This window comes from Dendrobates tinctorius, unplaced genomic scaffold, assembly GCF_039654945.1.
Source record: "Dendrobates tinctorius isolate UK_male_01 unplaced genomic scaffold, ASM3965494v1 ptg000013l, whole genome shotgun sequence".
In the NCBI taxonomy this organism is placed as follows: Eukaryota; Metazoa; Chordata; class Amphibia; order Anura; family Dendrobatidae; genus Dendrobates; species Dendrobates tinctorius.
The window spans coordinates 4,162,132-4,189,696 of NW_027361681.1; the positions used below are offsets into that span (position 1 = coordinate 4,162,132).

Below are 27,565 nucleotides of genomic sequence, written 5' to 3' on the forward strand. Positions count from 1 at the left end.
CGCCAGGGCAACGAAGGAGTGGCTTCGTAAGAAGCATTTCAAGGTCCTGGAGTGGCCTAGCCAGTCTCCAGATCTCAACCCTATAGAAAACCTTTGGAGGGAGTTGAAAGTCCGTGTTGCCAAGCGAAAAGCCAAAAACATCACTGCTCTAGAGGAGATCTGCATGGAGGAATGGGCCAACATACCAACAACAGTGTGTGGCAACCTTGTGAAGACTTACAGAAAACGTTTGACCTCTGTCATTGCCAACAAAGGATATATCACAAAGTATTGAGATGAAATTTTGTTTCTGACCAAATACTTATTTTCCACCATAATATGCAAATAAAATGAAACAAAAAACAGACAATGTGATTTTCTGGATTTTTTTTTCTCAGTTTGTCTCCCATAGTTGAGGTCTACCTATGATGTAAATTACAGACGCCCCTCATCTTTTTAAGTGGTGGAACTTGCACTATTGCTGACTGACTAAATACTTTTTTTCCCCACTGTATGTATGTATATATATATATATATATATATATATATATATATATATATATATATATATATATATATATATATATATAAAATATACATACACAGTGTATATAATATAAATACACACAGCCAGCCTGCTCTGGCAAAAATTAAGAGACCACTTTCAAATGTTCAGGTTTGTCTGATATTTCTCTTTATAGGTATATTTTTGAGTAAAATGTAAATTTTTCTTTTAGTCTATAAACTTCTGACAACATGTCACTGAATTTCCAAGCAATAAATTGTTTTTTTTTCTGATAAAGAAAAATGGTCAAAATTAAAAAAACAAAACAATGCTTTCAGACCTCAAATAATGCAGATAAAACAAGTTCATGTGCTCCTAATTATTTAGAAGTCGCAATACTAATGTTTTAACTCGGGAAGAGTTCTGAAATCAATATTTCTCCTTAGCCTCGTAGGGGGACACAGGATCATGGGTGTTATGCTGCTGCCACTCGAAGGACACTAAGCAAATACACAGAGAAATTAACCCCTCCTGCACAGTATACACCCTCTTCTGGCTCTATCCTGAACCAGTTCTTGCTTAGTGTCTGTAGGAGGCACTAGGGTCTGGCTTCAGACCCTGATGTTATTATTTAATTTTTACTTTTTACTTTTTTCCTATGGATTGAAGGTGCGACGGGGCCTTTCAAGGTTCCGATCTCCCAAAGTTATCAACAGGCGGGAACGCGGAGTGTCGTCTCCCTGTATCCCCTCCTGCACCACTTCAATGCCATGCCTGGGCTCTCCTTAGGGTCGACGGATCCTTTCATGGGTCCGCTCTCCCCACACCGACAACAGACGGGAACATAGGGTGTCGCCCCACGTACCCCCTTCTGTAGCCAGGCCTTCAGCCGGACAAAATGCCCTGCCCTCCCCCCCCCCAAAGGATTACCTCAGGTAATACGCAGAGGCTCCCAACGGCGTCCATGCAGCCCCACTGCATCACCACTGTCAGAAAGCGGATGATGTCAGGAGGCCAATGAGCCCTGTCCACCTCCCAATCAAAGGGACGGTGGATTGAGGATGATCTGCGCGGCCAAAATTTACACCTGAGTGAACATGACTCAGAATATGAGTCAGATGTGGCCGTAGACCCGGACTCACTAGAGTACTAGGAGTCTCTAGATTCTCGCATTGAAGCGGTCAATAATTCTCTGAGAGCAGACGAAGAGCCTGGAACTAGCCCGGATCACACTGTGTCCTTCAAAAGGACCAAACATCCTCACAGGGTTTTTGCTAACCACCCTGAGTTTCGTCTCCAAGACTTTACACGTGCCGCACCAATTCTTTGGAATGCACTTCCCAGGACAATACGATTAGTCCCCAATCCCCACAATTTTAAGCGTGTCCTGAAAACGCATTTATTCAGACTGGCCTACCACCCCAACACATTAACCTAATCTATCCCTGTGTGGCAGAGCCAAAAGTTTTACCATAACCAGGTTCCCCGCATCATGTTCCCACATGCTTTATGCCTCCATTAGCCCTCTGTGTCTGTACTGTTACACACTTAACATTATGACTGGTCCATACAATTCAGGGTAACTGTTACCACCCACCTTTCGTGTCTCCCTCTTTCCTCATAGACTGTAAGCTTGCGAGCAGGGCCCTCTTTCCTCTTGGTATGTGTTATAATCTACTGTATGTGATTATTGTTAGGCTGTAATGTCTATTGTCTGTACAAATCCCCTCTGAAATGTAAAGTGCTGCGGAATATGTCGGCGCTATAAAAATAAAATTTATTATTATTATTATTACCGACATTGTTCAGAGGCATAGAAGTTGCCTGGACAAGCGATTCACAGGGCAAAACCGCTGGAAGCACGGTACCCCTTTGCCCCTACTCTAAGAAAGGAGTGGATGGAGTCCCCTGCAGTGGATCCATCCATATCACGTCTCACTTCCAAAACTCTCCTGTCTTTGTCTGACGGCTGGTCTATTAAAAACCCCACTGCTCGACAGATCGATAATCTTGCTCAGTCAGTCTTTGAAGCTGCCGGAGCAGCACTCTTCCTTCCCTTTGCCGCGACCTGGGTGGCCAGAGCTATGGTGGCCTGGGCAAAGGCTCTAGCCAAGACCAGTCGAGACAGTAGCCTACCTCCCGAGGCGGTCAGTTTCGATTACCAGATTGCCCAGGCCGGGGATTATGTGGTACATGCCTCCGTGGATGCAGCTAACTGTGCCGCGCTTGCAGCCGCAAACTCCAATACTATCACGAGAGCCCTATGGCTCTGAGTGTGGCGAGCAGACTCTGCTTCCAAAATATCTTTAACTTCCCTGTTTTACCAGAGCGGGCGTTTGTTCGGAGATAAACTTGACCAAATTATCTCTGATGCTACTGGAGGAAAAAGCAAAATCCTCCCTCAGCAAAGACTCAGTCGGCCTTTTCGGAACCAACACCAGGGTCTCTTCCGGCCATTTCGCAGTATTGCAAGCTGATCATCCGGGACCGCTTCCTCTAGCTCGCTTCGCCCCCCGCGCAGGGCCAGGGATCCACAACACTTATTCAAGCCCTCTCATTCCCTCGCGGTCTGGACCCAAGGGTACCTCATCCCGCAAGTTCTCTGCTCAAAGACTCATTGCAGTATCCGAAGGACACAGTCTGGGTAGGCGGCCGTCTACTCTTGTTTCGTGAAGTCTGGCTGGCGGTTGTTCACGACCAATGGGTCAGAGATCTGGTGTCCTTCGGATACAAAATAGAATTCGCGTCTCACCCTCCAACACGCTTCTTTGCGCCGCGTCTTCAAAAGACGGAGGAGCATGCAGTCCCATTTTATCAGGTCATATATGCACTCCGCAAGGATGGAGTCATCTTCCCTGTCGCACTCACAGAAAAGTTCAAGGGGTTTTACTCAAACCTGTTCGTGGTTCCAAAAAAGGACGGAACTATGCGTCCCATCCTGGACCTAAAACTGTTGAACAAATTTGTCTCATTTCAGCATGGAGTCTCTCCGTTCTGTTATCACCTCACTGGAGAAAGGGGAATACCTCACGCCTATCTACATCAAGGATGCATATCTTCACATTCCGATCTTCTCAGGCCATCAAAGATTTCTACGCTTCGCGATCGGAGACTAGCACTTTCAGTTCACTGCCTTGCTCTTCCGTCTCGCCACTGCCCCAAGAGTTTTCACCAAGGTCATGGCAGCCGTCATGTCTATTCTGCATTCTCGGGGCGTGGTGATTCTGCCCTACCTAGAAGACCTCATCAAGGGATCATCCCTTCAGGCCTGTGCAGAGTGTCCGCATCACTGTGGACACTCACTCGTTTGGGTTGGCTGGTAAACCTAAGCAAGTCCTCCCCAGTTCCTTCCCAGCGAATCTCCATTTTGGCGATGATCCTGGACACATATGGAGGATTGGTGATTCTCCCTCCAGAAAAGATCTCGGCATTGATCCGGGGAGCCCGGAAGCTTTCTCATTCCCACCCCCACTCCCTGCGGTTTGGCATACAGATCCTGGGGAAAATGGTGGTGACAATCGAGGCACCACAGTTTGCTCAATTACTTCTGTCCTCTGCAGCAGGCATTGCTGTTAACTTGGGACAGATATCCGGCCTCTCTGGACCGCCCGTTTCGCCTGTCCCCCCGGATCAGGAGGTCTCTCAGGTGGTGGACGTCGACGTCCTCATTGGGTCAGGGAAGGTCCTTTCTTCCAGTCCACTGGCCGGTGGTGACCACCAACGCCAGTCTTCTAGGTTGGGGAGCGATCTTCCATCACCACACGGCTCAGGGACGCTGGTCCATTCAGAAATCGCGTCTCCCGATCAACATTCTCAAGATTTGGGCCACCAGGCTAGCCCTTCAGCGATTCCATCAACTTCTGGCAGGTCGTCCCATTTGGATTCAGTCGGACAATACCACAGCGGTGGCGTACATCAATCGTCGGGGGCACACGAAGCAGAAGGGTGATGCTCGAGGTAGCACACATTTTGTGATGGCTCGAGATAAACCATTCAGTCATCTCTGCAGTTCATATTCCGGGAGTAGAGAATTGGACGGCAGATTTTCTCAGCCTTCAGGGTCTGGCCTCGGGAGAGTGGTCCCTTCATCTGGAAGTTTTCCAGCAGATTTGCCAGCGCTGGGGAACACTGGATGTAGACCTCATGGCCTCCAGACTAAATGCCAAAGTTCCGCTTTCGTAGCGTGGTCCCGCAACCCATTAGCCATTGGGTCAGGTGCTCTGGTGCTTCCGTGGCATCAGTTTCACCTCCCTTACGTTTTTCCGCCGCTTCCGCTAATTCCAATGGTCATCCGGAAGATCATGACGGAAGGAATCCCGGTGATCCTTGTCGCACCAGACTGGCCACGCCGTGCGAGGTACACTGAACTAATGCAACTAGTCGCCGACGTTCCCTGGTGGTTACCGAACTGCCCAGCCCTTCTCAGGGGCCGATTTACCGCCAAAACTCAAGAGTTATAAGTTTAACGGCCTGGCCATTGAATCCTGGATCCTAACCCAGGCCAGTTTCTCGCAACAAGTAGCTTCCATCCATGCGCATTTACAATTGCATCTAGAAGGCCTTTTTCTCTTGGTGCAAAACCTGCGGATGTTCCCCACTTGTGTTTTCTCTCCCTTCCATTTTGGAGTTTCTCCAAGAAGGATTAGACTCAGGCCTGGCACTGGCTTCTCTCAAATGTCAAATTTCAGCCTTATCCGTTTTGTTTCAGCGAAGGATAGCTTCTAAATTGCAGGTCAAGACCTTCATACAGGGAGTGTCGCATCTTGTCCCTCCCTACAAGATGCCACTGAAGCCTCGGGCCCTTTAATTAAGTCGTAGGTGCCTTGCAAGAAGCCCCCTTCGAGCCTCTGCAGGACGCATCACTTTCACTTCTTTCCTGGAACGTTGCTTTTCTTGTGGCAGTAACATCCATCAGGTGAGTCTCGGAATTGGCGGTCTTGTCTTGCAAGCCTCCATTTCTAGTTTTCCACCAGGACAAGGTGGTGTTGAGGACGTCTCCGTCCTTCTTGCCTAAAGTCATCTCTTCTTTTCATCTGAATGAGGACATAGTTTTGCCCTTGTTCTGCCCAGCGCCGGCCCATCGTACTGAGAAAGTTCTCCACACTTTGGATTTGGTGAGGGCACTCAGGAAATACATTTCCCGAACGGCGTCTTTCCGAAAATCAGATTCCCTCTTTGTGCTTCCGGAAGGACATAGAAAGGGCCTACCTGCTTCTAAAGCTTCAATAGCCAGATGGATCCGCTCTGCGATCAAAGAGGCTTGCCATGTCAGAGGTCAGCCTATCCTGGCAGGGATTAAGGCACACTCCACTCGGTCAGTGGGAGCTTCCTGGGCCGTTTGGCATCAGGCGTCGGCACAGCAAGTTTGCAAGGCCGCAACTTGGTCCAGCCTACACACGTTCGTTAAGCATTACAACATTCATTCTCAAGCCTCTGCAGATGCAGCCCATGGCAGGCGGAGTCTGCAATCGGCACTATCACATCTGTAGGCCAGAGTTAAATAATTGATTGGTACACAAGATTTCAGCTGTTGTGCTGTTTCCCACCCAGGGACTGCTTTAGGATGTCCCATGGTCCTGTGTCCCCCATTGAGGCGAAGGAAAAACAGGGATTTCTCTAGTCTCCTTCCTCGACAGCCATATCGGAGGATGTCTCCCTGCCCTAATGGGGGACAGGAAATGCACAAGAGGTTAAATGTCCCTCCCCTTCCTGCCGCCACTAGTGTTTTTCCTGTCCCCTATGAGGCACAAAGAGGTCCTGTATAGTGCTGCCGTGGTCGGCGACCGGAGGCACTATAGCGATTACCTGCATGCCGGGCTTTGCTCTCCTCCGGTAGAAGGCTGCTCCCGTTTCCATATCAGATGGCTCTCAGGGCCTCCTCCGTGGGGTAAAGCGGGGCAGTGATGTGCACCCGGGGACCTCCTGGAGCTCCCCCGCGTCCTCCTCCCCCATGCGGCTGTGTCCAGGGCCACGTGTGCGCACCGAAAGTAAACGTCAAGGCCGGCGCCGAACTTCCGGTTTACCTCCTATTGCATTCCAGGCTGTAAAGCACGCGTGGCCTGTGATCATCGAACCGCTGGCGGCAGTTCCGAGTGACCCCATCAGATCACAGCTGGGAAGGGAAGAGGCTTGCCGCCCTCACAGGGTGTCACCCGATGTCGGGTGAGTCCCCAGCAACCTCACGGATGGGGCAGCCGCTGAGCAGCTTGAGGAATCGGCTGGAAAGGATTAGGGGTGATTTGAGATGACCCCCACTGTGGACCGAGGGGAGGAGGAGCACAGAACACGCTGGTGTACCTTGGTTATTTAAATCCTGGTCTGGGTGCGTTCAGGTAAGGCCGTTATCTGTACAGGTGACTGTGACAGACTGACCATGGACGGTGACAAACCCGTACTGCCTGCTTCTGCGGAGCCCAGCGTTCACCCTCCCTACTGTAAGTAGAGGGGTAGGTCCCCCTTATCTGTCCTGGTAGTTCCTGAGGTAACTTGGTATGCCTTTCTCTCTCTGTTCTTAAAAAGGATAAACCACCAAGCCGCAAATGTGTGTGTGGTTCCAGACATCCCTCTGCATATAGGAAGAAACTTTGTCAGCCCTGCACAGATGATGTTTTACATGCAGAGCAGCCCTCCCTACTGGACAGTATGAAAACACTTATCAGACAGGAAGTCCAATCTTCTATGATGACATTTTCCCAGCCCCCGACACCGCAGCCCCCTCCTCCAAGGAAAATGGCACCCGTGGAATCTGACTCGGGCGAGATTGATACCTCTAACTCGGGATGCTTGTGAAAATGATGGTTCCACTTCCACCCCCAAATCCGATAACAAGAAATACTATTTCTTTTCCCAAGATATGGGAGAATTAGTTAGTATGGTGAGGGGCACTATGGGATTGGTAGAGGAGGAAGTGGATTACTCTACAGGAAGAGGTATTTGGGGGCTGAAGCCTAAAGCCCAAAAGGGTTTCCCATTCATTAAAATATCCAAAACCTGGTTATGCAAGAATGGGCCCTCCCTGAGAAGGGACTTGGCGTCCCCACAGAATTAAGAAATCGGTTTCCCTTAGATGGAAATTGCTCCTTATGGAATGTCCCTAAAGTGGACGTGCAGGTGTCCAGGGTAACTAAAAGAACGGCTCTTCCTTTCGAAGATTCGTCTCAGCTCAAAGATCCCGTGGATTGGAAGATAGAGAGTTTGCTAAGGAAATCCTGAGACACTTCCACAACCCTGCTTAAAGCCAATATAGCCTCTACGTGTGTAGCCAGGTCCCTGTTCCGCTGGCTGCGTACGTTGGAGGATCACCTTACTCGGGGGACCTCCAGGGAAGAGATCACTGACTCTCTTCCCCTATTACAAAAAGCAACAAGGTTCCTAGCTGATGCTTCCGCTGAATCCGTCCGGGTAGCAGCAAAATCTGTGGTCCTCTCCAACTCAGCCAGGAGAACACTGTGGCTGAAATCTTGGGGAGCAGACTGTACGTCAAAAACAAAACTGTGTGATTCCCTTTCAGGGAAATTATGTATTCGGCCCAACCCTGGACGATATCTTGAAGAAAGCCACTGATAAAGAGAAGTCGCTCCCGAGCAAAAGAAACCTAAAAAATTGTTTTCTTTTTGTCACCCCCGGTGGAGTTATCCAAAAGGAGTTAAGGGCAGAAGTATTCTTGCCCCCCAACAGCAAAATACCACGGACAAACAATGACTGTTCTCCGTTTGGGGGCCAACGCTAGAATTTCATAGATCAATGGCAATCCATATCCTAAAACCATTGGGTTCTTCGCACCATTTGCAACGGACTGAGATAGGAATTTGAGAGTCATCCCCCTCAATTCCTGAGAGTCCCCTCCTTGCAGGCGCACCTCCAAAAATCCTTGCTGTTAGATATACAGGGACTTCTACAAGCAAGAGCGATCTCCCCAGTACCACAACAGGAGATAGGCAGAGGCCACTGCCCTCGCCTGTTTGTAATAGTAAAGCCCTCAGGGAATCACAGAGTTATCATAAATTTAAAACCCTTGAATCAAGTAGTAAAGTACAGATGATTCAAAATGGAGTCGGTCAAGTCAGCAATCCCTCTCATAGGACAGAGCAGGGTGATGGCCACAATAGACCTGAGGGACGCCTACTATCATGTCCCGTTTCATCTAGACCACAAGAAATTCCTCAGGTTTGCAGTTTCCCAGGGTCAACAGGTCAACCATTACCAATTCAATGTCCTGCCGTTCCGTGTGTCATCAGCTCCACGCGTTTTTACCAAGATTATGGCAGAGGCAATGATCTTCATTCATCAGCAGGGAATTTGCATTTTATTCGGACTCCCATGACAGCACCACAAGAGAGGGGATCCGCCCATCGGGAACAGGGAACCTTCAGATACAAAAGGGCGGCACCTCTCCCACGCATCAGTTGGTTTCCTGTTCCTAAGGGGACGGGATCCTACAGACCGGATCCCAGGCCGGCCGGTATAGGTAGCGAGGGGGTCTCCTACCTCGGCCTGGTGCGAAGCTCCTGGAGGACGCCACGGTGGCCCAGGATGGGTGGCACGGCGGTGGTGGATACAGCAGGGAGCGGCGTCCGGAGGAGGTCCGTCTCCATATGTGGCCGCCGCCGGTAAGTATGCTGCAGGGCGTTGGGGCCGGGGAGCGCTCCATGGTGGAGCGCCCGGGCGTCCCGCGTGACTTCCGGTCACGTCGGAGTCGTGGTGACGTCAGGGAGCGGAGCCTGGGGGCGCTTCCGGGTCAGCGGCGCCACTGCGCAGGTGCGGGGACCCAAGATGGCGGCGCCCATTGGGAGGACGCCGGTAAGCGCCGGTTCCCCTGCCCAAAGCGGCGCCAGCTGGGGAGGGGGCCCTTAGGGGGGAGGGCGCGGCAGGAGGAAATTTGCTGTCCGGAGGAGGGGTATATAGGCAGGACCCTAGATGGGTGCCTTGCCTTGGCCACATTATTGAGAGCAGTAATGGAGAGCGATCAGGAGCAGCAGCAAAAGCAGCAGCAACGGCGGCAACAACGACAATCTTCACTGCCGCCCCTGGATGACCTTAGGCAGGTCAAACAGAAGAAGAAAGAGGCCCGTGACAGTAAGGAGCGTCCGGGACGAAATGACCAATCCAGTCATAAAAGCTCCTCTAGGCGAACAGGAGCATCGACTGAGAAAAATCCCCCTCATTCTCCGGTACTTGATTGTGGCACTGGTAAGTGATCTTCGTGAATGTTCACTCAGTGACGGGGCCTCCTTCTGTGTTCTATTCTAGGGGAAGAAAGCTACGAGTAAAACCAAACACAGGGAATGCGCACTCTGTGCATGCCCGTTACCAGACTCATGCCCCAAAAAGTTATGTCCCCCCTGTGTCCAGCAGACAGTGGCGGAGGAGTCGCCCGCAGTAGCGGCGTGTTTAAGGGATATAGTAAGGGCAGAGATGAAGGAAACCCTAAAATCCCGGTCCCAACCAGAGAGTTTAAGGGGCGAGGAACCGGTGGAGTCGGATTCCTCGACAGAGTGGAGGAGAAGTAAGGACTCCCATATTTCATCTCCCTCGTCCTCCTCCTCAGAAGAGGACTCTGGTCAGTTTTGCCTGCCGCTCGACCGAGTAGACAAATTGGTAAAATCAGTCAGAGAGTGGAAAAAAACAGATAAAAGAGGGTCGCTACCACCAGCCCTCAAGCGGAGATATCCCTTTGACGATTCAGCAATGAATACTTGGGACAAGGCCCCCAAATTAGATGCAGCTATTGCGAAAGCATCGAAAAAATCCTCACTACCCTTTGAGGACATGGGGTCCCTTAAAGATCCTCTAGACAGGAAGGCAGATACCTTCCTTAAAAATACCTGGGAGATGGCAGCCGGTTCCTTAAGACCAGCAGTAGCATCAACTTGCACGGCCAGGTCCATGATGGTCTGGTTGGACCAGTTAGAGTCGCAGTTAAAACAAGGAACATCTAGACAGGCAATCCTTGGGGCCCTACCAATAATCCAGGATGGCGCAGCCTTCCTAGCAGATGCCTCGGCTGATGCAGTCAGAATGGCCGCCAGAGCAGCAGGTCTCTCTAATGCGGCTCGTAGAGCCCTGTGGCTAAAGTGCTAGCCGGGAGATATTCAGTCCAGGGCGAAACTCTGTACTATCCCATGTGAGGGGGAATATCTATTCTGATCAGTCCTGGACGAACTGCTGGAGAAGGCCGGGGATGATGAGAAAAAATTCCCAAATCTTTGGTCCGCATCTTATCGACGTCCGTTTAATAGGAGATTCGGTCAAGGGAGAAGGCGTAACCCTTCACCTAATAGAGACCGTCCCAGATGGGAGGATAGAAGGAGAAGAGGTACGGGCTTCATGTTCAGACGCTTGTCGAGAGAGCGAAAAAGACAGAACCAATGATTAGCAATTCCCGTGGGGGGTAGACTGTCATGCTTCCTCCCAGCATGGCTACAGGTCACCAATAGTGACTGGGTGCGGAATGTGATATCCACCGGACTCAGGTTGGAGTTCACTCAAATCCCACGGGATACCTTTAAACCAACACCCTTAAGGTCTTCACCCCTCGAGCAAGCGGCTTTAGAAGCAGAGGTCTTGAACCTGTGTCTGAAAAACGTTCTGATAGAGGTTCCAGAGTCTGAGAGAGGAAGAGGGTTCTACTCTCCCTTATTCCTAATCCAAAAGCCGGATAAAACATTCAGAACGATTATTAATTTACGTTTCCTTAATGAATTTTTGGTTAAACGCACCTTTAAAATGGAGTCCATTAATTCTACAATAAAGATGCTGTTTGAAGGGTGTTTTATGGCGGTCGTGGACTTGAAAGACGCATACTATCATGTGCCCATCCACGCAGATTTCCAGCAGTTCCTGAGAGTGGCGGTATCAATAGACGGTATAATCCGTCATTATCAATATAGAGCCCTTCCCTTTGGTCTCTCTGCAGCGCCCCGGGTATTTACAAAAATAGTGGCCAAAGTTATGGCTCATTTATGGAAAGTTAACATCTTAATTATCCCATACTTAGATGATTTTTTGATTGTGGGAAATTCAGTGGACCATTGTCTATCTCAGATAAAAAAAATCTAAGTCCAGATTAGAGAACCTCGGATGGATAATAAATTACGAGAAGTCCCGATTTCAGCCCTTAAAGGTCCAGAAGTTTCTAGGCTTGCTGTTAAATTCAGAAGCTCAGCAGTGTCTGTTACCCGTAGATAAATTACAGCAGATACAGCAGCAGGTTCTTCGGGCAATCGATAGACCCTCCATGACCCTCAGGCAGGCCATGTCCCTGTTAGGCTCCCTAACCTCATGTATCCCAGCGGTCAAGTGGGCACAATTCCACACTAGGGCCCTTCAGAAGGACGTCCTGGTTAATAGCAGAACCTTAGAGGGTTTCTTGCAGGGTCAAGTTTTGCTAAGCCCCTCAACTATTACATCTTTTAGGTGGTAGCTCGATGTCGGAAATTTAGCCTTGGGGGTGCCCTGGGTGATACAGATAACCCGCGTAATAACCACAGACGCTAGTCCTTGGGGTTGGGGGGCCCATATGGGGGACATAGTGGTACAGGGACAGTGGGACTCCGATGCTGAGACCTCATCTAACCAGAGGGAGCTGCTGGCGATTGAATTGGCTATTAAAAAACTCATTATGTATCTGCAGGGCCATCATGTGAGGATACTCTAGGACAACCAGGTAGCGGTAGCCAATGTCAACCAGCAAGGTGGAACCCGCTCCAACGCCCTGATGCGGATAACGGAACGTCTCCTTCAGATAGCAGAGAAAAATTTTCTATCTTTAACCTGCGCTGCACATCAGCGGAAAAGACAACATGAAGGCAGACTTTCTAAGCCGCAGGGCCCTAAAGCAGGGAGAATGGGCTTTAAACTCAGGCATCTACAACCAGATTGTCTGTCTGCAAATGGGGTCAACCGGAGGTGGACCTCTTTGCCACCAAAGAAAACAGGAAGGAAAAAACTTTGTTCCCTAAATCCCAGGGAAAATCCACTGGCCGTGGACGCCCTCCTAATAAAATGGGACTTCTCGCTGGCTTATGCTTTTCCGCCTTTGAACTTACTACCTCTGGTAGTGAGGAAGATCAGGGAAGACGGGGCAAGAGTCATATTGATTGCCCCCTTCTGGCCCAGAAGGACCTGGTTTGCATGGTTGAGGACCATGTCAGTAAGCGATCCCTGGGTACTGCCGAACCTTCCAGATCTCCTCTACCAGGGGCCAGTCAACCACCCACAAGTAGCGGGACTCCGTTTGACGGCATGGTGCTTGAGAGGACACTATTGAGGGAAAGAGGTTTCTCAAAAATGTAATCGATACACTCCTAAAAACTAGGAAACAAACCACCACAGGTATCTATGCTAGAACCTGGAGGCGATTCCTGTCCACCTTTTGCGTTTAATATCAGGGATGGAATACCCGTAAAACAGATTCTAGAATTCCTCCAGAGGGGTCTCGAGTTGGGCCTTTCCACTAGTACATTGAAAGTACAGGTTTCAGCTTTAGGGGCCCTATTTGCATGCGACATTGCCGGTAACCATTGGGTGGCGAGATTCATTAAGGCAGTTACCAGATCGAGACCCATACTCAAAGATAGGTGTATACCTTGGGACTTAAATTTAGTCCTGACAGCCATGACAGAGAAACCGTTTGAACCTCTGGATTCTGCCTCACTAAAAATGATATCACTTAAGACAGCCTTTTTGGTAGCAATAACATCTGCACGTAGAATAGGCGACATACAGGCACTTTCCAGATTGCCCCCGTACACAGAATTCTTACAGGATAGAGTAATCCTAAGGCCAGACCCGGCATACCTTCCCAAGGTAGCATCTCATTTTCATAGGACACAAGAAATAGTTCTGCCTTCCTTCCTCCCTAATCCAACCAATCTTAAAGAACAAAAACTTCAGGCTCTAGATGTTAAGAGATGCCTACTTAAATATTTAGCAGCCACAGATCCTTGGAGGAAGGAGAGCGCATTATTTTTATTCTTCCAAGGTCCCAGGAAAGGGTATAGAGTGTCAAAGCGCACGTTAGCGAGGTGGATCAGGGAGGCTATCTCTCTTGCCTACACAGCAGGTGGTGGTCCGGCTCCACAGAACCTGAGGGCGCATTCCACTCGGGCCATGGCATCATCCTGGGCAGAGAGATCGGGAGTATCAATTGACCAGATATGTAAGGTGGCCACCTGGTCATCTCCTTCCACCTTTTTTTAACCACTATCGGTTAGACATGGGTGCCTCCTCAGATCTCACCTTCGGGTTAAGTGTGCTGCAGGCTGTAGTCCCTCCCTAAATTAGTTTACATCTCTGTAATTCTCTCGTGGTGCTGTCATGGGAGTCCGAATAAAGTATTAAGTTGCGTACCGGTAACGGTATTTTTCGGAAGCCCATGACAGCACCCTTAGTTCCCTCCCTTGTTCACGTATAAGGGTGCACCCCGTTAGAGGATTGTTTTCGCGAGTTCACCTTATGTGGGAGATGGTTTAAAGAATTGTAAATAGGATAGATAGGTTGTATATATTGTGTATATGCGGTGTACTAACCATGGTAGCCTCTCAAGCTCTGTAATCCAACTGATGCGTGGGAGAGGTGCCGCCCTTTTGTATCTGTAGGTTTCCTGTTCCCGAAGGGCGGATCCCCTCTCTTGTGGTGCTGTCATGGGCTTCCGAAAAATACCGTTACCGGTACGTAACTTAATACTATCCCTTACCTAGACGACTTTCTAATAGTGGCTCCATCCATAACTCACCTGAACCAAGACGTGGAGAGGACCCTGGAAATTTTACCGTCCCTGGGTTGGATCCCAAATTTGGAGAAATCAGGCCTCCATCCTTCATCAAAGAAGTTCTTGGGGATACTCCTGAACTCAGAGAAGAGAACATCTTTTTTTACCCAGGGAGCGACAACTCGACGTTGTTCAGAGGATCTCCAGGTTCAGGGATCAGAGAGCACCAACCCTGATGGACTCGATGTCCATCCTAGGATCACTTACATCCAAGCAGTCTCCTGGGCTCAAGCCCATACTCGGATTCTTCAGTCCCATATGCTCCGGTGTTCAAAGAAGTATCGAAACACACTGACCAAGAGAACCCCCTTCCTGGTCATGTGAAGGCATCTCTCCTATGGTGGCTGGACTACCAGAACCTCCAGCGGGGAGTCAGCTGGGATCAGCTTCCCCCTAAAAATACTCACCTCAGACACCAGTCAGAGAGGCTGGGGTGCTATAGTGGAGATATCACACTTTCAGGGGGTATGGACCCCAGGCATCAAGCCCAGATCCTCAAATATGAGAGAGCTGAAAGCGGTAGAGGAGGCATTGAAAGCAGCATCAACCCTTGTCCGAAATCATCATGTACGCGTCTGCTCAGACAACGTAACTACAGTGGCCTACCTTCAACACCAAGGAGGCACGAGATACTTCAATATAAAATTAGTGGCTTCAAGAATTTTTTCCTGGGCAGAGAAACATCTGTTGTCCATATCAGTAGTACATCTAAGGGGATCGTACAATGCACAGGCGGACTTCCTCAGCAGGAAGGACGTTCATCCCGGGGAGTGGTGCCTGGACCATACGGTATTTTTGTCTCTGGTGTCAAGGTGGGGAAATCCCGATGTGGACCTTTTTGCCAGCAGTCAAAACACGAAGGTGGAAACATTTTGTTTTTTTCCCTCAGTCCCACAGACTCCCATTACTGGTAGTTCGGTCTGGCTTACGCCTTCCCACCGATTCCCATACTAGCGAGGACGCTGCAGAAGATACATTCAGAGCAGGTCACTACAATCCTGGTTGCTCCCATGTGGCCAGGGAGAAGCTGGTACAGAGCTTTACTGAACATGGCTCAAGAAGGCCCAATACTTCTGCCCCAGAAGGTCGACCTCCTTCACCCGGGTCCTCTGCTACACCCAGAGCCACGCAGGCTGAACCTTGCAGCCTGGCTGCTGAAGCCGCAATTCTGAAGGCTAAAGACCTTTCCAAGGAAGTAATTCGAAGTCTACAGAGGAGTAGGACAGCAGTAACTAAAGCCATTTATGGGAAGGTTTGGAAAAAAATTTCATCTTGGTGTTTCCCAGATACTCCAGATCCCTTCCATCCTAATATCGCACAGATCTTAGATTTTCTTCAAAGCGGCTTAGATCTAGGACTCAGACCCAGTACACTAAAGGTACAGGTGTCAGATCTTAGTTCATTTTTTGATCAAGATCTGGCGGGCCATCGATGGGTCAAACGCTTCATGACCTCAGCAACTAGAATCCGTCCTAGACTTCGTAGTCAAGTTCCCACCTGGGACTTGAATCTAGTTCTTAAAAGATTAACCAAGGATCCGTTTGAGCCTCTGTCATCCATGACTCTAAAGAACTTAACACTTAAAACTGTGTTTATTCGGACTCCCATGACAGCACCACAAGAGAGGGGATCCGCCCCATAGGAACAGGAAACCTACAGATACAAAAGGGCGGCACCTCTCCCACGCATCAGTTGGTTTCCTGTTCCTGAGGGGACGGGATCCTACAGAAGAATTGGATCCCAGGCCGGCCAGCCGACACCTGTAGTGAGGGGGTCTCCTACCTCGGCCTGGTTCGGATCTCCTGGAAGGCGCCACGGTGGCCCAGGATGGGTGTCACGGCGGTGGCGTGGACAGCAGGGAGTGGCGTCCGGAGGATGTCCGTCTCCGGAATTAAGCCGCCGCCGGTAAGTATACCCCCCGGGGATTCCCGGCCCCGGCGGCGTAGATATGTTGGCAGCGCTGTGCAGGGGGCTGCGACCGGGCGCTGCTTCGGAGCTCCCAGGCGTCCCGCAGGGCTTCCGGCGTTTCCGGGGTAGCGGTGACGTCAGGGGGCGGGCGGAGGAGGCGCTTCCGGGTCAGCGCGCCACTGCGCATGCGCGGCGATTCCAAGATGGCGGCGCCCATCGGAAACACCGATGGCGCGGGGTCGGGCGCCAGCTGGGGTAGGGAGCTCCGTTAAGGGGGGGGGAGGGGCGCGGCATGGATACTGCTGACCGGAGGAGGGGGTATTTAGGCTGGACCCGGGCAGGGTACCTTGCCTTGGCCACATTACTACATGCAGCAGTGTGCAGCAGCAGCAGTGGTAATGGAAAGCGATCGAGAGCAGCAGCAGCAGCGGCAGAAGCAAGGGCAGCAGCGGCAAACATCACTGCCGCCCCTGGATGACCTTCGGCAGGTCAAACAGAAAAAGAAAGGGTCCCGTGACAGTAATGCGGGACGAAGTGACCAGTCCACTCGTAAGAGCTCCTCCAGGCAGACAGGAGCATCGACCGAAAGAAATCCCCCTCGTTCTCCGGTACTTGATTGTGGCACTGGTAAGTGATCTTCGTGAAAGTTCACTCAGTGACGGGACCCCCCTTCTGTGTTTTTCTTTTTCTAGGGAAAAAAAGCTACAAGTAAAAATAAGCATAGGGAATGCGCACTCTGTGCATGCCCATTACCGGACGCGTGCCTCAAAAGATTGTGCCCCCCCTGTATTCAGCAGACGGTGGCAGAAGAGTCGCCTGCAGTAGCGGCGAGTTTGAGAGACATTGTCAGGGTAGAAATGAGGGAAACCCTAAAGTCCTTGTCTCAGCCGCAAAGTCTAAGGGGCGAGGTCCCGGCGGAGTCTGATTCCTCGGTAGAGTGGAGAAAAAGCAGAGACTCCCAAGCTTCATCTCCCTCGTCCTCCTCAGGAGAAGAGGACTCGGGGCGATTTTGTCTGCCTCTTGACCGGGTAGACAAGCTGGTCAAAGCAGTCAGAGGGACAATGGAGGTAGAGGAGCCTAAACCCCATTTATCCATGCAGGATGTCATGTTCGGTGGGCTGGAACAGAGGAAGCGGAGAGTCTTTCCGTTAAATCAAAAGATACAGGATCTTGATCCACAGAGAGTGGAAAAAACCGGACAAAAGAGGGTCGCTACCACCAGCCCTCAAAAGGAGATACCCCTTCGACGATCCAGCAGTAAGTTCTTGGGACAGAGCCCCCAAATTAGACGCTGCCATTACGAAGGCATCAAAAAAATCCTCGCTCCCCTTTGAGGACATGGGATCCCTTAAAGATCCCTTAGACAGGAAAGCTGATACTTTCCTGAAAAACACCTGGGAGATGGCGGCCGGGTCCTTAAGACCAGCAGTGGCTTCAACGTGCACGGCCAGGTCCATGATGGTCTGGTTGGACCAGTTGGAGTCACAACTAAAACAGGGTACATCAAGACAGACAATTCTTGGGGCCCTACCGACCATCCAAGAGGGAGCAGCCTTCCTGGCAGATGCCTCAGCGGATGCAGTGAGAATGGCCGCCAGAGCAGCAGGTCTCTCTAACGCAGCTCGCAGAGCCCTGTGGCTAAAGTGCTGGCAGGGAGACATCCAGTCCAGAGCAAAGCTCTGTGTGATTCCATGTGAGGGCGAATATTTGTTTGGAACTGTCCTAGACGAGCTGCTTGAAAAGGCGGGGGACGACAAGAAAAGATTCCCAAACCTTTCATCAGCGTCCTACCGTCGCCCATTTGGTAGAAGGAGATTTGGCCAGGGGAGAAGGTGCAACTCTTCGCCTGTTAGAGATCGACCCAGATGGGAAGACAGAAGGAGACGAGGTACGGGCTATATGTTTACACGCTCGTCGAGAGATCAAAAGAAACCAAATCAATGACTAGCGGTTCCCGTGGGGGGTAGACTGTCATCCTTCTTCCCGGCATGGTCACAGATTACGAATAGTGACTGGGCGCGTAAGGTAATATCCACCGGGCTTAGGTTGGAATTTACCCAGATCCCGCGGGACACCTTTAAACTGACCCCCTTAAGATCTTCTCATCTCGAACAAGCGGCTTTAGAAGCGGAAGTCTTGAGCCTATGTCAGAAAAATGTCCTGGTAGAGGTTCCAGAGGCTGAAAGGGGAAGAGGGTTTTACTCTCCCCTGTTTCTAATCCAGAAACCTGATAACACATTCAGAACGATTATAAACCTTCGTTCCCTTAACGAGTTTTTGATTAATCATACATTCAAAATGGAGTCCATTAATACAACAATAAAAATATTGTTAGGTTGTTTTATGGCAGTCATAGATTTGAAAGACGCGTACTATCATGTACCTATCCATACAGACTTCCAGCAGTTCCTGAGGGTGGCAGTTTCAGTAGAGGGCACAGTACGTCATTTTCAGTATAGAGCCCTTCCCTTTGGTCTCTCAGCAGCACCCAGGGTTTTTACAAAGTTAGTGGCCGAAGTTATGGCTCACTTACGAGAGGTTGACGTCTTAATCATTCCATATTTAGACGATTTCTTGATTGTAGGAAAATCGGTGGGTCATTGTAATCCCAGATAGAAAAAGCTAGATCCAGGTTAGAAAACCTGGGATGGATTTTAAACTACGAGAAATCCCGACTCCAGCCCTTAAAAATACAGAAATTTTTAGGGTTGATACTAAATTCAGACACTCAGCGGTGCCTGCTACCACTAGATAAATTACAAAAGATACAGGAGCAGGTTCTTCGGGCAATGGATAATCCATCTATGACCCTCAGACAGGCCATGTCCCTGTTAGGTTCTCTAACTTCATGCATCCCAGCAGTAAGGTGGGCACAGTTCCATACCAGAACCCTTCAAAACGACGTCTTGATTAATAGCAGGGCCCTTGGAGGCTCCTTACAGGGTCGGATGTGTCTAAGCCCCTCAACTGTTACATCACTGAGATGGTGGCTTGAGAGCGAGAACCTAGCGTCAGGGGTGCCCTGGATAACACAGATAACCCGTATTATAACCACAGACGCAAGTTCCTTCGGTTGGGGAGCCCATATGGGGGACATAGTGGTACAGGGCCAGTGGGATTCTAATTCTGAAATCTCATCCAACTAGAGAGAACTATTGGCGATAGAGCGGGCAGTCAAGAAACTCATTATCTACCTGCAGGGCCATCATGTGAGGATACACTCGGACAACCAGGTAGCGGTAGCATATGTCAACCACCAAGGTGGAACCCGCTCCAGCGCTCTGATGCAGATAACAGAACGGCTCCTCCAGATAGCAGAGAGAAATTGTCTATCTTTGACCGCGCTCCACATCAGCGGAAAGGACAATATAAGAGCAGACTTTTTAAGCCGCAAGGCTCTAAGACAAGGAGAATGGGCTTTGAACAAAGATATTTACCGCCAGATTGTCCGCAGATGGGGCCAGCCAGAGGTAGACCTCTTTGCCACCAGAAAAAACAGAAAAGAAAGATTGTTTTGCTCTCTGAACCCCAGGGAAAATCCCCTGGCGGTGGATGCCCTACTGAAAAGATGGGACTTTTCTCTGGCATACGTCTTCCCACCATTGAATCTTCTTCCTCTGGTAGTCAGGAAGATCAGAGAGGATCAGGCAAGAGTCATACTGATTGCCCCCTTTTGGCCCAGGAGGACCTGGTTCGCGTGGTTGAGGACCATGTCGGTAGGCGATCCCTGGGTACTGCCGAACCTTCCGGATCTCCTCTACCAGGGGCCAGTCAGCCACCCACAAGTAGCGGGACTTCATTTGACGGCGTGGTATTTGAAAGGTCACTATTAAAAAATAGAGGGTTCTCCAAGAACTTAATTGACACCCTCCTAAGAAGCAGAAAATTAACCACCACTAATATCTATGCTAGGACCTGGAAACGCTTCCTGTCCACCTTTCACTTTGACATCAGAGATGGAATTCCCACGAAACATATTCTGGAATTTCTCCAGAAAGGTTTCGAATTGGGTCTCTCCACAAGTACGCTAAAAGTACAAGTTTCAGCCTTAGGGGCCCTGTTTGCAGCTGATATTGCAAAGGATTATTGGGTAGCAAGGTTCATCAGAGCAGCGGCCAGATCGAGACCTATACACAAGGACAGATGCGTACCGTGGGACTTAAACTTAGTCCTTACAGCCATGACAGAAAGTCCGTTTGAACCTTTAGATTCCGCCTCACTAAAGATTATATCTCTTAAGACAGCATTCCTGGTAGCAATAACATCCGCGCGTACGGTGAGCGATATACAGGCACTTTCCAGATTGCCTCCTTACACAGAGTTCTTACAGGATAGAGTAATCCTAAGGCCAGATCCAGCATACCTTCCCAAGGTAGCAACACAATTCCACAGGACACAGGAGATAGTTCTGCCTTCCTTCCTCCCTAACCCAACCAACCCTAAAGAGCAGAAACTCCAGGCGTTAGATATTAGAAGATGCTTACTGACATATTTAGCAGCCACGGATCCTTGGAAGAAGGAGAACGCATTATTCCTATCCTTCCAAGGTTCCAGGAAAGGATACAGAGTATCAAAACGCACATTAGCAAGGTGGATTAGGGAGGCTATCTCTCTTGCCTACACAGCAGGTGGCGGTCCGGCTCCACAGAACCTGAGGGCACATTCCACTCGGGCCATGGCATCATCCTGGGCGGAGAGATCTGGAGTATCAATTGATCAAATATGTAAGGCGGCCACCTGGTCATCTCCTTCCACCTTTTTTAACCACTATCGGTTAGACATGGGTGCCTCCTCAGACCTCACCTTCGGGCTAAGGGTGCTGCAGGCTGTAGTCCCTCCCTAAGTTAGGTTACATCTCTGTAATTCTCTCGTGGTGCTGTCATGGGAGTCCGAATAAAGTATTAAGTTACGTACCGGTAACGGTATTTTTCTGAGGCCCATGACAGCACCCTTAGTTCCCTCCCTTGTTCACATATAGGGGTGCACTCCTTAGAAGATTGTTCATAGAATCACCTTATGTGGGAGATGGTATGGAATAATTCTGTTAAATAGGGTAGATAGGTTGTATATATCATATGTTGTGTACTAACCATGGTAGCCTCTCAAGCTCTGTAATCCAACTGATGCGTGGGAGAGGTGCCGCCCTTTTGTATCTGTAGGTTTCCTGTTCCTATGGGGCGGATCCCCTCTCTCGTGGTGCTGTCATGGGCCTCCGAAAAATACCGTTACCGGTACGTAACTTAATACTTTTTGGTAGCAATTACTACCGCGAAGCACGTAGGAGAATTACAGGCCCTGTCAATACAAGAGCCCTATTTGACCATCACGGAGGATAGAATCATCCTGAGATTAGATCCCCCCTTTATGCCTAAAGTAGTCTTGAACTTTCATAGGTTTCAGAACATTGTATTACCTTCCTTCTGTCCAAATCTCTCCAATGCGAAGGATGAAGTCTTCCACACCCTTGATGTCCGTAGGGTGGTTCTCTTCTACCCACCTCCAGCAGACTGAGAGTTGGAGGATTGACCAAAATTTTATTTGTTCAGTTTTTCGGACGGAATAAAGGCAAAAAGGCGGCAAAGAATACAATTGCTATCAGCCTGACATATTCGTCACAGAACGTTCCTCCTCCTACATATCTGAAAGCCCATTCTACTCGTTCAGTATCAAAATTGTGGGCAGAGAGAGGAGACGCATCTTCTGAGCAGATATGCAGAGCTGCCACCTGGTCGTCTGTCCATACATTCACCTCACACTATAGACTAAATTTCAACACGGATTTGGCAGACGAGTTCTGCAGGCTGTCGTCCCTCCCTAAGAAATTAGTTGTTGGTACTTCTCAGATATGGCTGTCGTGGAAGGTGACTAGAGAAAATAGAATTAGTCTTACCGGTAAGACTTATTCTATTTTTTGTACGTACTCTCAGTAAAATCCTTTTCTCCGAGCCACTCATTGGGGGACACAGCACCCACCCTGTTAGCCTGATGGCTTGTGGTTGTTCTTTAGTTTTGACATATTGCGTTTTTTGTTTGCTAATTACGAGCTCCTACTCCTTTGGCACCGAACTGGTTCAACATAGAGCCAGCAGAGGGTGTATACTGCGGAGGAGAAGATACAGAGAAATTATTTGCTTAGTGTCCTCCTAGTGGCAGCATCATAACACCCATGGTCCTGTGTCCCCAAATGAGTGATTCGGAGGAAAGGATTTTACGGTGAGTACACACAGAAATCCTTGTTTTGTGGAATAACTCTGATTTTTAAAAAACGCTTTCATGCATCTTGGTATGCTTGCCACCAGTCTTTCACACTGCTTCTGGCGCAAAAATGTAAGTAGTTCTTCTTTGTTTAGGCTTCTTTCACACATCCGGCTTTGTGTCTCCGGCGCTGTGCGGCGAAAAGCCGTAGGGGCGGATCCGGGATGTGCTGGAGACACCGGATGCCTGTGTGGCCGGATACGGTGGCGCCCACATTTAAAAGAGCAGCGCGAGACTCAGAGTCTCCGCGCATGCGCTCTGAGAAAAACCGGTCCGGCGCTGTAAAAAAAACCGTTGCAGCGAAAGTTTTTTGCAGACGCCGGACAGCTACTTTTTGCCGTATCCGGCAAAAAACGGATGCGCCGCATACCCATCCGGCACGGTGCGGCAACAATACAACTCTATGGGACAAAACTGGATCCGGTACCGAATCCGGTTGTTCCAAATTTCGCCGCATCGTGCCGGATGTGTGAAAGCAGCCTTAATGGCTTGTGACTATCCATCACCCTCTTGATTGCATTCCAGAGGTTTTCAATGGAGTTCGGGTCTGGAGAATGGGCTGCCCATGACGGGGGGTGCGGTGGTCTCTTAATTTCTGCCAGAACTAAATATGTGTGTATGTATATGTGTGTGTGTGTGTGTATGTGTATATATATATATATATATATATATATATATATATATATATATATATATATATATATATATATATATATATATATATATATTAGTGCTTATTGTTCGTGTTGGGAGACACTCGCTTGGTAGCAGATTAACAGGGTCCGGCACCGGGTTTTCCACAACAACGTCCATACGGTTTATTGTTAGACAGCATAAACCATGGAAGCATGAAAGAAACAGTAACAGTCTTATATCAAAACCGAAGATTCATGTAGAGCTCCGCTCTCTTAGCCCTGTGGGCACATAGGCTGTGCTTTGTCCAGCAATCAGGCTCTATAGCCTGTTATTTTCCTCTGTCCTGGGTTACCACTTAGTTGCTTCTTATTCAGGACGTCCATTCCCTCCTGGGGACTGTCCCACACACGCAGGCCATTATACACAGGCCTCATCCGGTCAGCGGCCTCCGCATGTGTGCTTCAGGAAGGCAACACACCTTCCACCTTCTAGCACGTCGGCCTTAGGGGACCTTCCACACGGACCAATCAGATCCATGCACACACTCTCATGTGACCTACCCTGGTCGCCTTATATGGTCCGTAGCCACGCCCACTGGTGAGATACGGATCATATGGCTATGACCTCATCGCAGGTCCTATTTCAGACACCCAGCCATACACACATATATACAGGCTTACTATGGGCATTTAGACAAACGCCCCTGGGTGGGTTTGTAGGTGACTGGTCCCACCTGTCTCACCAGCCACCTGGAAGCCTTCCCCGATACACTGTAACAGAAACCTCAGCAGTACCTCTGCTGATTAACACACGTTCAAGCTTCCATCCCAGGACCACCCACCCTGGGATACATAACTGTCATTTACCATCCTGCCGTTCATCCTATCTCCATTACCACAATGGATATGCCTGTGATGACCCATACAGCGCCCCCTGGCTGTCACAACGGTCATTGCACCAATATATAGTCCGGAACTGGATGGCGAAATGGCTGACCAAGGACGAGCCCTGTGACAATGCCAGCAGCTGGAACGCGGTATCATGGGTGACTCGCAGTCCTAGGAAGACCTGCTTCAGAGTGCCCAAGCGGTTATATAGCGGTATAATAGAGGAGCACACGGGGTTAACTTCACCCAGTTTGTACAGAGGCGGATCCTGTTACCTCACAAAGCCGCACGACCGCCAAATATAAATGCCGCAACTGCGGTGCCAGGAAGAGACAAATAGATTAAGCGCACAGCACCGTTCTGGCGGATGCCACTAACCACCCGGACTAGCGAGGAAGTACTAGACTTGCGCACGACACCGCAGGCGCCAGACCTCTCCCGACGCCTGCACACTGCAGGACTCTACTCTGCCCTCAACAGGGCAGAGCAGTGCGCCGGAGCTACTATAGGAAGGGAAGAAGAGGACAGCATCGTATGAAGATGGGAGGAGCTGGACCGGACCGCGACACCCATCGAACCGGACTGCGCCCCCCCCCGGGTGAGTATAATCTAACGTGTTTTTCTTATCTTTCAGGTTACATCGGGGGCTATTTTACAGCATTTCAGAATGCTGTAGATAGGCCCCTGATATCAATGCCAGCAGCTGATGGGGCAAAAAAGGGTGACCGATTGCCACAGTGTCTTGCAAGGATCCAGATCCCGGCTGGCGTTAATTCCGTTCCCGAGATCTCGAAAAATAATTGGTATACAGCTAGGACATACGCTAAAGTCATAACTCCTTATGAAACTACGGCTCCCGTCCTTTTTGGGCTGTTTCTTTGAAGCAATTATGCCATTTGGGCTCCCAGCAATGGTTCATCCTGTCAGAAAGGACTTGTTCCCCGCTAGGCTGCTAGAGGTGTGTACTTTTCCACTTGGAACTTTTGAAGCTGGACCATCTGCTAAGTCAGTTGGCCTGTCTATGCTTTGCACTTTAAAGTAGGTTATATAATCTTGGACCAAATATGATACAGTCGATTGACATCCAAGTATATCCTCCATATTCTTCACATTGGCCACTACCTACACAGATGTCTTTGATAAAGACCACAAACTAGTTGATATATTGGTTCCACATCCAAATAAATTACATTTGCAGCAAATACATTTTTGCTTCTCTTTTGTCAGTGGTGAGGTTATTGCTAGATGACAATAGCGGGGTGCCGATGGGTTGCTATTGCAGCCAGGGACCCACCATCTCCGTACTGCTGTAAAGCCCAAACACAATCCCCAAGAGAAGACTGAAGAAAAAAAAAAAAAAAAATTGTATAGATTTAAAATAATAATGAATAAAAGAAAATCATTTGTCATCTCCATAAAAGTTGGATCTGTCAAAATATAAAATTAACACTGATAGCGTTGTGGTTTATCTGTTGCTATAATTCCACCAACAATGCAATAAGAAGCAATCAATATGTCGTATTTAGTCCTTACATACTCCATTGATGAATGGATGAAAACATTATGAGCCTCAGAATATGGTAACACAAGATAAAATTTGGAAACTATGAAAGTTTCATTTTGCGATGATCATACGGACCTGGAGAAGCACATTATCGTTTCATTTTTACTGCACAATGAATGCCATATAAACAAAACTCTCAACCCACTGGCAGAATTGCTGGTTTCTTTACTTTTTAAAAAATATTTTTACCTTTTTAACACACTTTGATTATTTTTTTATTTCTTTATTTTTTTTAACAAGTGTTATTCAAAATTACAACTTGTCCGGCAATAAAAACAAGTCTCCATATTAGTTAGTACAACGAGCTAAGCAGATATAAGCAGTCATGTGTCTGGGGCGACCAGGAGAGTAAAACGTGTGATCGTGAAAATAATATCTTGACCCTTCTGGGGTGAGACATTCTCTAATCTCATGGAAACAGAAATGACTGTGTGATTACGAAGTACATTGTGTGACCCATACACATGGCAGATTCTGTACTGTAACTGCCCTATTATCACTTAACACCCAGGGTGCTATTTTCTTCTCTATAACAATTACAATTTCATCCTTTATCTACAAGTAAAATAGCAAGATATACATGTTACACTTGTTCCTCAGGTAACTCTATGCATAGGAAAGTGCAGTTGTGGCACTTATATAGCTGAAGGAAACCAAAAGAACACTTTTTTTCCCTCAAGGGAGGAATCTGGCAGGGACTTACAACCCACTCCAGTGGGTGTGCATCTGTAATCAGGGACCAGGAGGACTATTTGTAGTCTGACAGATATTAAAGGTGTGCGGCTACCTTTTAGGTGTTTGTGAAGCTTGACAATATGTAGAACTGTCATGCTATCATGAGCATAAGTCTCATAGGGGCTTTTGTACAACCCACTCTTGTGCACTCCTAGAGTATATTTCTCTCCAAATGGTTTCTTTACTATGCACACACTGTTATCCTTTCCATTAAAAAAAATTTAAGGCTATGTGCACACGTAGTTTTAGGTCCTGTGGATTTTTCCTTGCGGATTTGGAAAAATCCGCAGGTAAATTCTCAGTTCAAAAGACCTGCGGATTAGCCTGCGGTTTAGCCCTGCGGTTTTCCACCTCTACAATGGAGAAGGTGTGAAACCGCAGCAGATTCCGCACAAAGAATTGACATGCTGCGGATTTGACCCGCAGCAAATCCACGCGGAAAAATCTGCAGCATGTGCACAGTGTTTTTCAGATTACCATTGAAAATAATGGTACTGTACAACGCACCTAAATCTGCTGCGGACCCGCAGAGCCTGTATCGCTGCGGACCCGCAGCAGAATCCGCAACGTGTGCACATGGCCTAAGGGAGAGATAAATATGCTGCAAACCTGCAGAACTCTGCAGCCATTAACAACCAGTTTATGCAAGCACATGTCTTGCTGTTATGGCTGTCCTTATACAAGTGAAGTCCTCCCAATTGCCCCTAATCAGAAAGTAAGGACTAGGCCCTTTCTCTAGGCATGTGCAGTCTATGACCTTTCTATTCCCCTTCTTGCAGAACAGCAACAGCCAGAAGTACCACGCTATCGATTTCGCAAAAGAGACAAAGTTATGTTTTATGGACGAAAGATCATGCGCAAGGTATGGGTTTTATATTGGATTTTGGTAGCTTTGTACAAATTAATATTTTTTTTTTTTCATTTTAGAGATGAGTGAATTGATCCCCAGAACCCTGGTACGGCAGCCATGTCAGTATTTTCTGGCCTCCAGACCAGGGCACTGTGAACCTGCTTTTATCTTTCGGCATTTCCAGTGCTGCTTCTTTTTAGTTGGCCTAGTTCAACATCATATGTGCGTCCAGACCAGGGCTCTATGAACCTCTTTTTATCTTTCGGCATTTCTAGTGCAGCCCTTTTTTAGTTGGCCTAGTTCAACATCATATGTGCGTCATGGCGCAATAGTGACTTGACACTGGGCATTCAAATCAGAAGAGGCACAGCAAGTATTAGGCGATTTGCAGGGCTTCCATCTGGCAGCCACAGTATAGTATGATGGCTGCTGGACCAGGGTCCAGCAAATACTGTCATCTCTTTGGAGTTCTTTA

At 48.8% G+C, this 27,565-nt stretch overlaps 1 protein-coding gene across 3 annotated transcripts in view; it reads left to right on the forward strand.

Moving 5' to 3' along the window:
• The window catches only part of PNPLA7 (patatin like domain 7, lysophospholipase), a 339,713-nt gene that overhangs the window by 103,969 nt on the left and 208,179 nt on the right, over positions 1–27,565 (forward strand). For all 3 annotated transcript variants that reach the window (XM_073558322.1, XM_073558321.1, XM_073558323.1), the window contains one exon: positions 27,020–27,102. In XM_073558322.1, coding sequence (XP_073414423.1) covers positions 27,020–27,102 — 83 coding nt within the window. The remainder of the gene's footprint in view (positions 1–27,019; positions 27,103–27,565) is intronic.